This window comes from Diplotaxodon limnothrissa, linkage group LG10 (genome assembly GCF_057381915.1).
Source record: "Diplotaxodon limnothrissa isolate DT_005_m linkage group LG10, D_limnothrissa_male_GT1.1, whole genome shotgun sequence".
NCBI lineage: Eukaryota > Metazoa > Chordata > Actinopteri > Cichliformes > Cichlidae > Diplotaxodon > Diplotaxodon limnothrissa.
Genome location: NC_140605.1, coordinates 3,064,026 through 3,076,313, shown reverse-complemented (window position 1 = coordinate 3,076,313; position 12,288 = coordinate 3,064,026). Strand labels below are relative to the sequence as shown.

General features: G+C 42.3%; 1 protein-coding gene across 3 annotated transcripts; it reads right to left on the bottom strand.

Moving 5' to 3' along the window:
- Positions 1-494: 494 nt before the first annotated feature.
- Positions 495-11,629, bottom strand: slc37a4b (solute carrier family 37 member 4b). 3 transcript variants are annotated; one of them, XM_085364268.1, is made up of 11 exons: positions 11,570-11,598; positions 11,011-11,118; positions 10,498-10,911; positions 9,325-9,557; positions 8,133-8,379; positions 3,981-4,133; positions 3,810-3,895; positions 2,524-2,637; positions 2,377-2,442; positions 1,592-1,730; positions 495-1,512 (listed from the first exon to the last, which is right to left on the bottom strand). In XM_085364268.1, exons 3-11 carry the CDS (start codon positions 10,643-10,645, stop codon positions 1,346-1,348), a joined length of 1,353 nt encoding a protein of 450 aa, XP_085220394.1. In that variant the 5' UTR covers positions 10,646-10,911; positions 11,011-11,118; positions 11,570-11,598; the 3' UTR covers positions 495-1,345. The 3 variants fall into 3 exon arrangements, with proteins under 3 accessions (XP_085220394.1, XP_085220393.1, XP_085220395.1); XM_085364267.1 differs by lacking the exon at positions 11,011-11,118 and having other exon boundaries at positions 11,570-11,629; XM_085364269.1 differs by lacking the exons at positions 11,011-11,118; positions 11,570-11,598 and adding an exon at positions 9,683-9,844 and having other exon boundaries at positions 10,498-10,557.
- Positions 11,630-12,288: the final 659 nt, after the last annotated feature.

Below are 12,288 nucleotides of genomic sequence, written 5' to 3'. Positions count from 1 at the left end.
GCCCTGGTTCAGAGTCATAGTTAAACGTTTACCAAGACTTCTTATTTTTAATATCATCCCATTTTTAGTATTATTTTTTTCTTCCAATTATCCACAAATTATTCTCCAAACTCAAGCAGCTGCTATCTGGTTCACTCATTAAAATAAATAAATAAATCAGTAAGTATGAAAGCATTCCCACATCCCACCATTTAGAAATACTTACAAACGTGTCTTTGCTCTAACTCACTCTATTTAAATTAAACCTTGGGTTATCATTAAATGTAATGGCTGTGTGTACTTATTGTTCTTCGAGGGATCAGGTGGGATTCAAACTGGTAACACTTGGATTGGGGGCTTTTTGCAGACCACGTCCATCCCTTTATGTATTCATTCAAGCAAAGGCGTCTGTTTTTACTCCGCATTTGTTCCTGCCCGTTTTTTGGACTTTTACCTGTCAGACACTGAAGGTGCAAAGGTCAACAACACTTTGTAGATAAAGAAAATGAAGCTTTTATTAGATCTTTACCTCTTTGAAAACCAGCACAACTCCAGTAAGACATGGCAAAGCAACACGTGCTGTAACCTTTCAGTTGACAAAGATCAGGTGGTCGAGAGATTTTATTAACAGTTTATAGTCCAGATGATATGTACTTTGTTTATCCCAAAAATTAAGAAATCTGCTCCACAAAACTACAATGGCAGTGACATTATCATCTGTATTTATCTGTTCTAAAAACAAATAAATAAACATGCCAGATCAGAAAAGCTGACATAACCAGAGAACAAACTATCATTTAGCAAACGACTGTGTAGAAAAATACGGTCTCCAAATGCTTCATGTCAGTGAACACGTTAATGAAAAGAAGTTTTACAAATACTTGAGGTATAAGTGAACAATGTTACCTTTAATGTACAGACCCTTCAGTCAACATTCACTGTGTTAAACAGAAACGACCTGCACTGTAGGCAGGATGTGAAAATGGGCTCTACATACGGTTCAACTCAAGAAAACCGACTCACAGCTTTTGATACTTTGGTGTCGTTATGTTTTCTGAAACATACATCTTTAGACCATTTGTAAGCACATCGATATGAGAAACTTTTTCTATTGATTGGCTGATTAAGTTGAAGTGTTAAAACAGAAGCTTTTGATGAGCATGGATCTACAGGACCTTTGTGCACTTTAATATTAATCCATGCATGTGGGATTACCTGGGACTAAATAAGTGATTCCATGATCGGCATCAGCCCTGAGGATGCCGTCAAAGATTTCATGATTAGTCTTGTTTTGGCTGGTCAAGCTGGATCTGTATTAATGTGCGGTATTTTGCATATAGAGTCACCAGCAGTACCAACAGGGACTTTAGTCCACTTTCTCTGTGATCCGTCCCATTTTGGTGCACATGTTACGTACAAGGAAGAATCCGATGGTGGTGACGCCCATTATCACCTCAGCTACCCAGAACGCCACGTCCCAGCTGTGCTGCTTGGCAATAGTGCTGAAGGGCAGCCCTGCCATGAAAGCTCCCACTGCAACAAAAAGAAAGCTTGTGTGTTCATATCAAAGGGTCAAAACCTGAAACATGACAATGATTTTACTGCAGCTCACCGTTAGCCATTAGAGCTACAACAGCATGAGATGTTCCACAGAAGTTTGAAGGAGCACTTTCACTGGCTATCACCCCGAACAGGGCGACTGGTCCATAAGAAGAAAATCCAAACATGGCACCAAGCAAGAGGATCCAAATCTGTGAATGAGAGAAAACATACATAAAATAAAAGCCTTCTGGTGGAAAAATAATTTTCTAGGGTGTCCACAGGTACCGATACTGAAACTGGGACATTTTTAAACCTTTAGGTGAATCTTAAAGTTCATTTGAAGCTCAAAAGAGAATGAACTCTTTTAAAGTGAACGGGTAAAAAGGTAAAAAGACATATTTTGGTTGAGTTTGTCCAAATGCTGATTTTCCCAAATGAAATCCCAAATGTTGCAAGCTTGAAAATTTATTTTATGCAACACAGTTTGCTTCAGAAGCAGTTTCTTTTAAAGGTACAGGTGTTAAACACCAACAACATTTGCCATTAAACATCTATTGTCCCAGTTCCACAGACTAATAAATGCCTTTTTCTTCATCAGCTTCAGGGTTTCCATCACTGCAAGCTGAACGGGTAACTGGGCCCTAACTGGCCCCCTGCTGGGCCGGAGTGTAACCCACATCTCTTCCCAGAAATAGTCAGTGGATGGCACTGTAACACTGGGTAGTGTGTCTGAGTCTGCTGTAGAGAACAACATAGAGCCGCTATGCTCGCTGTTCAGAACAACTCACCAGCTAGCCTTTTGATAAGTAGCTACATTGTTTTTATTCACATGGAATGATTCTTTCCGGAGCATACCTCTTTCTCTGACACACCAATGAGGACGGATACAGGATGAATGACTTGGACCCAAAGTGGAGGCTCCTGAACAAAGACATTTACTCTTAGAGTTTTTTGAGGACTGAAAGGTATACATTTCACGTGGATTACAAAATGATGAATTACCTTTGGGATTTCAGGTGTGATGGTCACTCTGAAGAGGTACATTGACACATACATGCCAGCCATCATGACAATAAGCAGGCCATGGCGAGGGTTGCCATGGGTGCCCAAGCCTTTCTAGAAAAAGGCAAAGAAAGGAGCAAAACACTAAAATCAACACCCTTCATACTGAAACATGTGATGTATCAAAACCAGGTTTAAGTCTAAAACCTAAATAAATAATAATAATTTTTTAAAAAAAAGTCAGACTTCAACCTTGGAAAATTCGAGCAGTATGTTAATTTGAAATCAACCCTAACCCTGCTTATTCTCTCACTCATAAAATCAAACTGTGGTGAAAATGTAGCCACAAATGCACAGGAGGACTCAACATCACTGAACAGGCCAGTCGCAATAGTTGCGAGCTGCATTGACACGCAGTGCAGTTACATTTCTATGGAGGTGCACGTCAGGTTACGGTGTTGGGCTTTGCACTTATTGTGTAAATATCCTGCTACATCCCCGGTAACCTGATGTGCACCTTCCAGAAATGTCACCAGCTGTGTCTGTGTCGACACAGTGCTTTCAGTGCTCAAGTAAAGAACCAGTCCATTTAACTATTGGATTGGCCTGTGCATCCTGAACTCTACAAAGATTCATAGCAGTAGGTTAAAGAGGGCCTTAGATGAAATGTAACCATAGGTAAGTTACATTCTAAGGTTTCAGAGGGGTTTGCTGTTACAATGTAGCTACAGTCCGACTGTGTGGCTGTGCTGAGTGGGAACTCCCACTCACAGCCGAGAGGCTTGCTGGAGAAGGATTTTGGGGGAAATAGTGTGCAGTGTATTTATAGTTTAGGCATCAGAAACTGCGAAATAAACTACATTTTTTCTGTATTTGCTATATTTGCTAACTGTTAATTCATACTTGGCTAACAATTTAATTGCTAGCCAAATGTTTAGCAAAATATTTACTACTTTTATTCACAGTTTGGCAATAATAAGATTTCAAGTGTCTATCCATTTCTGTTAGCTTTCGAAGAATTTGTTTTTTAATGAATTTCAAATACCAGTGATACCTTAAGCAGAGAATTCCAACTATTTCTTTGTTAATATTACATAACTTATGGTTATTTCCGTTACTTTTAGTAGAGCTTTTTGCTTAAACTTTTTAAAGGCTCATTCAAGCCTTTAATTATTTGAAATAGTTGAGCTAACTAATCCACTTAACCAATCGCTACTCGTATGCTTGTTCAAGAATCCCTTTAACTGACCCAAGTTGTTTTAATTCAACTCCTATCGGTTACTCACCCGAGCCACAGCTCTGTCTGAAATGAAGCCTGACGTAAGGCTGCCCACAAAGCCTCCAACCTCCAAGGCACTCATGTAGGTACTGCCTGTTAGCAACAGAGCTTCCATCATCACCCACAACCAGTCAGATGACGTGAAAACTATGTGGGAAGCAACAATGAACACACGCACCCATGAGAGCAGTCTGGCCTTTCTCCTGCATGAGGAACAGCTGTCCCCAGTCGGTGGCAGCCGTCTTCACTCCAAACACCACCAAGTAACCCAGAGACAGCACCCACAGGAAAGGAGACAGGAGGAATTCACTCAGGGTGCTTTCACTGCTTCCTGGTGAGCACGGACACAAAAAGAGCTCATGAATACTTAACAGTCCAAATAATGTAAAGAATGAAGTTTTTTCAATTATTCTACAAAGCATGCCTGTCACATGGTATGGTCATAAAGGGATGGACATATTCAGCAACTGTGGCATTTAAACAATGATCAATTGGTGCTAACATACAAAGTGTGTCAAGAAAGGGACCTCCAGACTGCTCATCCAAAGCAGGATGAAGCCATGCTTTCATGATGTTTACACCAAATTCTGACCTTACATCTGAATGTCACAACAGAAACGGAGAGTTTTTCAGTTTCTGATGACAAGTCACATGTTCGACATAACTTGGTTGTAACGAGTGGTTGAGTTACTGAAGCGTTCCTATTGGATCAGTCTGAGCATTCGCCTTTGAATTCCCACATCTATCCAGAGAACTGCCGCTCACTGGATATTTTCTCTTCTTCACACCATTCTGTGAGGATTGTGCAGAAAGATCCCAGCAGTTCAGCGATTTCTGAAAATACTCAGACCAACTCGTCTCGGACCAACAACTGTGCCATGTTTAAAGTCAATTAAACCACTTCTTTCCCATTCTGATGCTCAATTTCAACCTTTAGCAGGTGCCCCTCACTACCCGACTCACTGGACCCTCTACAGTTCGCATACCGCCACAACAGGTCCACTGATGATGCCATAGCCCTGACACTACATACTGCCCTGTCACACCTGGAGAAGAGAGACACGTATGTGAGAATGCTGTTTGTAGATTACAGCTCAGCATTCAATACTATCGTTCCCTCGAAGCTGGATAGGAAACTGCAGGATCTAGGACTGAGCAGCTCCCTCTGCAGCTGGATCCTTAGCTTCCTGTCTGACAGACGCCAAGTGGTCAGACTGGGCAGCATCACCTCATCCCCCGTCACACTGAACACTGGTGCGCCACAGGGGTGTGCACTGAGCCCTCTCCTGTACTCACTCTACACCTACGACTGCACAGCCACTAACAGCTCCAACATCATTGTGAAGTTTGCGGACGACACTACAGTGGTGGGTCTTATCACCAACAGTGATGAGACAGCTTACAGGGAGGTGGTCAGCGCCCTGACCCACTGGTGTCAAGACAACCATCTCACCCTCAACGTCGCAAAGACAAAGGAGTTGATAGTGGACTTCCGGAGGTGCAGAGAAGTACACACCCCCATCACCATCAGCGGCGCTGCTGTGGAGAGAGTGAGCAGCTTCCGGTTCCTTGGTGTACATCTGGCTGAGGATCTTACGTGGTCAGTACACACAAACAAAACAGTGAAGAAGGCGCAGCAGCGCCTCTTCTTTCTCAGGAGACTGAAAAGATTCGGCATGAGCCCCCGCATCCTCAGGACCTTCTATCACTGTGCCACTGAGAGCATCCTCACTGGATGCATCACCACCTGGTATGGCAACAGCACCGCCTACAACTGCAAAGCTCTCCAGCGAGTAGTGCGGTGCTCTGAACGGATAATTGGAGGTGAGCTTCCCTCCCTCCAAGACATCTACAGGAAGCGCTGCCTGAGGAAAGCGGGGAGGATCATCAAGGACTCCAGTCACCCCAGCCATAAACTGTTCAGACTACTTCCATCAGGAAGGAGGTTCTGCAGCATCCGGTCCCGTACCAGCAGACTGAGAGACAGCTTCTTCCATCAGGCCATCAGACTGCTGAACACGTCAGACACCTCAGCTTCACTACTGGAACTTTAACATTATGCACTCCATACTGTACAGTAATGCCACTGTTTTGCACATGTCTCACTCTGTATATTTTATTTTATTTATTTTATATATTCTATTCATTGTTTACTCTATTTAATTTGTAAAATATGTGTACACACACACACACACACACACACACACACACACACACACACACACACACACACACACACACACACACACACACGTAGAAAAATATTTAGTATACACATCCAGAAATGCATATACTATTATATATTGTACATATATTTATTAGTTTCAGATGTAGCCATTCTTGTATTTTGCTTGTTTACATTATTGTATTTTGCACAACTCTGTTGCTTGTGAAGCTCGCACACAAGAATTTCACTCACATGTGCTGTACCAATGTACCTGCACATGTGATGTGACAATAAAAGTGATTTGATTTGATTTGATTTGACTACTGTGATGGCCTCAACCACATGTTGGTAACAATCAGTCCAGACACTCACCTCATTAGTTTGTTTTGTGTTTAAACATTTATTTCAGGAATGTCATTCATTCATTTATTTACTTAAACCTAACAGTGACGTTATGAAGCGTGCACATATTAGCACTGTGTGATTCTGTTATATTAATTATGTTTCTCTTTCTTTTGAGTTTTCTCTTTGGGCAAAAGGCGTGGCCAAGGGCCGAGGACTATGAAAGCCAACCACACCCCCTACAAACAAGGTGGGTGTTTTAGGTTTGGTTAAGTTAATTTGTGCTTAGATAGTCTTCATGTTTAATTCGGTTTCCTCTATTGTGTCTAAATGATTTGGCCAAACCACTATAAAAAGTTACCCGCCTGTGTCTTTGCGTTTAAGTCAGTCTGTGAGTTAATTCTGTATATTTTGTTTGCTTAGTTACTTTTATGTTACTTTTTGAGCAGAGTTGTATTCAGTTGACCTCTTTTATGGGCCCATTAATTATATTTTGAACTTTGGTGTGGAATAAAAACACACCATGAAGACATTTTTCCTGTGTCCTCTATGCCTTTACTGCTTGATCCCTCAAAAATACATACCTAAATGCAGTGAGCTGCTGTCATGTGACCGGCTGATTAGATATTTATTTTAACTAGCAATTGAACAGGTGTACCTAACAAAGTGGCTGGTGAGTATAAGCGTACCAGCAAGTGAGAGTAACATCTACAGTACGAAGTTTACAGACAGTGAGAAAGAGAAAAATATTTTTACAGTAATAGCTACTGCAGCAAAAAGAGCTAATGGGCACAGTTGTGAGTGAAATGTTAGCATTCAGCTGTACACTGTGTTCATCGCCTGCAGAGGATCAAAGTTCTGCTGGTGTAAACTTCTGATGCCTCACTTGGATATAAGTTGACCCAAACCTGAAAGCTAGTGAGCAGCTATGAGCCAAGCTCAGAACACTAAGCATCCGCCAGAGGTCTCTGTACTACAGAGCTGCAGATCTGGCAAAAAAATCTGCCATTATGACACTTATGTGCACATGAAAAAAATATGCTTTCCATATGGGTTGCAAATGTGTACGATATCCACAAGTAATGATTTGTCCACGTCTGTTTCACACTGGGACTTGAACCCAGCTTACCTTTGTGAATCTTTGCAATGCCGGCAGCATTAAACGTGCCTCGAAACCCCACGTGGGCACGCGACGTGATCAGTTTGTCCACATGTATTTAAGGTTTGGTGAGCAAGCGAGAGCGAGGTTTCATGTAGTTCTACACATTTGTACACACAGAAAGGTTTTTGAAAGTGTAAATTATCAGATTCAGAGCTGAACTTAATAAATGATCAGTATTTATTCTGGTTTGGATGTATGCGTTTTGTATAATAGTTTCACATGTGGTCAGGCTGCTTTGTATTTGTGTGTGGATTGAAGCATGTACTATGAGTCCTATAAGTTACACACAAATCATTACACACAAGCTTAGTTTATGCTTGTAGATCATACTGTATGCATTTGTAACTCTATTGAGACGTGTTTTCCCATATTTTGGGAGTCCTGTCCATCTTTGGCTCCACATACCAATGCAAGCAGGTTTTTGCTCTAATTGTCCAATACAGTTCACCTTCATGAGCATCAAAGAAATTCACTGTAGGAATTCTGACAGGGATTCATCCATCATCCACTGGTTCAGGATAATAATGTCACTACTTAAAAAAGAGGAAAATTAGCTTACAAGTGAGTTGTTTGCATCCCTGAACACGTCCCCGTGTGACTGACATGATGATCGTTTAAAGCTACACAGGAAGTGACCTTTCCGTTCTTGGTTCTCTCACCTCCTTTCGCTCCCTTCTTGGCCGCTGCCTCCATGCTGGGCAGGCCCACATCCTTTGGCTCATTCTTTACAAACACTAGACAAACAAATGAGAAGGCAGCACAGAAAATGCCCGACATGGTCAGGATGGTCCTCCAGTCGTAGTAATGCAGCAGCACTGAGACCAAGATTGGACCCAGACTCCCAGCCAGGTTCATGCTGCAGGACAGCACAGACCACCATGTTCCAAACTGGGAAGGCTCATACCACTGACGGAGAACAGACACAAAGAATCACATATTAAAGCCTATTTAAGCACAACTTGAAACCACATATTGCTCATATTAGCTACTTTCCATTTGCTGAGGCAACCCACAAGTTATGGAACTAAATTTGTCACTGAGTGCAGTTTATCTTAAAAGATTATATGTGAGCTGTGCAGAGAGATTATTGCAAATCTAATAATCAACAGAATTGTAGCACAATGACAGCACAGACAAAAAGCGTAATCTGTTTTTGACATCAGAGCCACACGCCCTCAAGACGTAATCGACCTAAACGCGACCATAAATAGTCCTCATACCGTACCCCTGAAAGATTGTCCTGTAACTTCAGAATCTACTGGGCAAATATTTAAAGTTGATTTAAATCTTTTTCTTCTCCATCGCGTGTGAATGTAAACTCAAGTATGGAACACACTTGGAGGGATGAAACGTGTTTGCTCTGACTGGGGATGGGAAACTCTTCTGAACAATGTTACTATTCTTCAAAAACATCTCCTGAGGATCTTCCATAAATACATTGACCTGTAATCTGATCCCCTGCCACATGCTGAACATATGCCAAAGCCTATTTATTGCCCAGCTGTTCCTAACCGCTACGTTTAAGAGAGCTTCTTACTTTAAGATACCTTCCAACGTATCTCAGAGTCTAATGGATTAGCATTTGCTCGAACATATGACTGTAGGACCGTAGTCCTACCAAAGGTGAGTCCTATATATGTCAAGGAATCCAATTACTGCAAATAAAATAGGAAATATACATGTTTAATGCACCGGAGTAAAGAATCCAAACACACAACATACAGGTAGTCCTCCCCTGTAAGTGATGTCTTTTCACTAGTTGCGAAAGCATTACAAGCATCATGGGCACCCTGCGTGCTGACAGCATTACACTTATACTGGTGCACGAGGTGGCAGACAGGATGATATTACCTTGCGGAGCACTTTCCCACATGGGGGCCAGCCACAGCCTTGTCCCAGGCCGTTGATGAACCACAGCAGAGAGAACATGGATACAGTAGAGGACCAGGAGAAGACCACATTGATGCCCCCTACCAGGAAAAGGCCAATGGAGAAAAGCCAGCGGGCGCTGATCTTATCTGACAGCACGCCGCTGATGAACTTACTGATGGCATAGGCCATAGTCTGGCTGCTGGTGATCAGACCTGCAGAGACACAGTGCAGATTGCTATTTCAGTATGATGCAAACTGTCTACTGAAGAAGATTTGGATTGCTACAAAGTATACACATTAATAACTCAGTATCACAACATTTTACTTTTTTCTTTACCTGTGTGACTGAGCGATTAGCTTGCTCTGAATTAGGAGCTAGCTTTGTAAAGCTGACGTTTTGGTTGAGCCGACTTAATTTCAGTTTTCTTGTGTAACGTTATCTCGGGATGGTGATGAGATGAGGCCCCTTGTTCATAGCATTCCCTGACATTTGGTGCTCCTGTATTGAAATGCAAAATATCACTATGCTACGTTTTATCAATTTTTTCCCCAACCATAATCTATAGTCACAAATTGATGAGCTTTTGAGTGGATTTACAGAAGGAAAAACATCCTTCCCACTTTGAAATTACTCATGCAATATCCACAGCCCAGAGGCCTCGAGTGAGGAGCAGGATTTTGTCTTATCCAGGTAACTGTGTGTGGAGTCTCAGAAGTGTAACATGACCTGTTCTTATCAGGTGAACTAATTCATCATTTGTATAAACAAATAAACAAAAAGCATGTCCAATGTGCTTTTTCAACAGGAAACATGAACGTGTGTAAAGCTGTTTCTAAATTCTTCATGCCGTGGGTTGGACCAGCCCTTTGTGAACACCACAAAATAAGCACAAATTGATGGACATGTTTATAAATGTTATCTTTTTGGGACCATTTTTAAACCAAAACTCTCCCCAGTGGAAATTTTGAGGTCAAATCAGTGCAAGTGACATAATAAGCACTCTGGTGGGTGTAGCAGCAATCAAACAAACACTTCACATAGCAACGCTTGTGCAACTGCTTGATTAAAGGCTTAAATGCTTGCTAAAGAAGCTTTTCCTTACACTCAACAGCCTAAAAAATAAAAGCATCCTGTTATTGTTTCCATCTTACCCAGATCATCTTTGTCCAGTTCTATCTCCTCCATCACAGAGGGCATGACAAATGAGAAGGTCTTTCTGTTAAAGAAATAGAGCGAGTAGCCGATGAACATGCAAATGAAGATGACTAAACGATAGTAGCCGTAGCCTGTAGCCCCCATGATTACAGTCAATGCAAATAATTATAATAATAATATTTGTTCTTCAGTGGAGTCTTGTTTCTGGGCCCTCTGGAATCAGCTAGATGCTGACACTACTGGTAAAGGGTTGTTTGCAGCAGGAGGTCTAAAATAAGATGTAGCATGGGATAAAATATTCTCCATGAGGTGACGCTCTACAGCAGGCTCCGTGCTGGCTGGTAGCTTTGCCTATCTGTGAGGCTGCTGCTTGGGGACACCGGGACGGAGGACAGGAACTTTAAGGCAGCCTGAAAAATGAGAGCAAGAAAACACACATTATTTTAGACAGAAGCAGCTTCATCAGGTCATCCAATTTATTACATCAAGCTGGAATGGCACAGACTGACTATCTGCAGTTTCTTTTCTTCAGGTCAAAAAATTGCCACGGTGCTGACCAGGTCAGGTGCAGGAGCTACAGCCCAGCTTGCTCAGTTTCACTGCTCTAGCATGCTGCCCTATAAATGTCAGAGTTGAAGGCTCCAGTTAGCAACCCTCAAACTATCAGATGTCAGAAAACCTGCAAGACTAGTCAGCTTGTAGCACACGGTACGATACGAAAAGCTTAATTGTCAAATACTTAGAATTCCACCATAAGCTCTGTGGTTTTACACTTTAATGGCATTCTGTACGTGTCCATTTAAACTCACTAAACCCTGGCTGCTGACGCCTAAAGCGTCTCAAACAACCGAACAAGTCGCTAATAGCAGTTGAATTACTCAAATGGCAGCGGTCTTGCTAACAAACATCGGCGAACTGATTTGTGGGACTTTCCGTGTCTGTCAACGCTCCCCGGGCTCCTTTAACCAAACCCCGACGTAAAGCGAGCTATAACCCCCGTCAGTGCCGCGGGGCACAGCAACCTAGCGGCTCGCTGAAGCGCTGAAAGGAGAAGGCAGAGCCCGTTACCTTTCATTCGTGTCCCTCGTCCGTGCCGAAACACGGTGCGCGTTCGTGAATCTGCAGTCCCGGGAGCGCGGCTGCGCGACATACATGGAGTGGGCACATCCACGACACACAAAGACAACACAGCGTGGCAGGTTATCAGTTACTATGCTGCACTGCCAGTCACTAAAACAGACAATATCAAGTATTCGCACTTAGGTAGAGGTCGGTTTTCATGCCGCCAAACTCCAGTGAAAAATATCTGAATTTAAGCTTGTGATGCCTCGCAAAACAACTAGCCCCATATTACTGTTGAGCTGGCATATCTTAGGAATCACTCGGGCCTGCAGAATAATACGGCACAGCCAGCCTTCTATTATTACACGAAGACATCAATATTTAGCTCGCATTGCTCACTACCGCCCTCCTCTGCAAACTGGTGTGAAGAGCAACTGAAAGAGGGGGTCTAGAGAAATTCCTCAGATCCCCACAGAATCTTTATTACATATAAAAGTCTCACATTCACTAGTTAAAGTACACATTCTGCATTAAAATATTTGTTTTTGACAGTAAAACTAACTTTATATGGAGAAAACAAAGAGTACTGACAGAAACATGACAAGGCCAAAATACCCAGTGCTGCTGGCATTTAGACATGTAAAGATGACCTGCTAAAGTTCAAAAGGCACATCAGAATAAGAAGGAAAGATGAGATAAAAGACTTTGAACGTGCCATTGTTATT

Coding starts and splice junctions, on each gene's coding strand:
- slc37a4b (XM_085364267.1), bottom strand. CDS start 10,645: ATGGGGGCTACAGGCTACGGCTACTATCGTTTAGTCATCTTCATTTGC. Junction 9,558..10,497: donor ACTGGACAAAGATGATCTGG/GTAAGATGGAAA, acceptor GTGTCTCTGCAG/GTCTGATCACCAGCAGCCAG. Junction 3,896..3,980: donor AGGCCAGACTGCTCTCATGG/GTGCGTGTGTTC, acceptor TGTTGCTAACAG/GCAGTACCTACATGAGTGCC.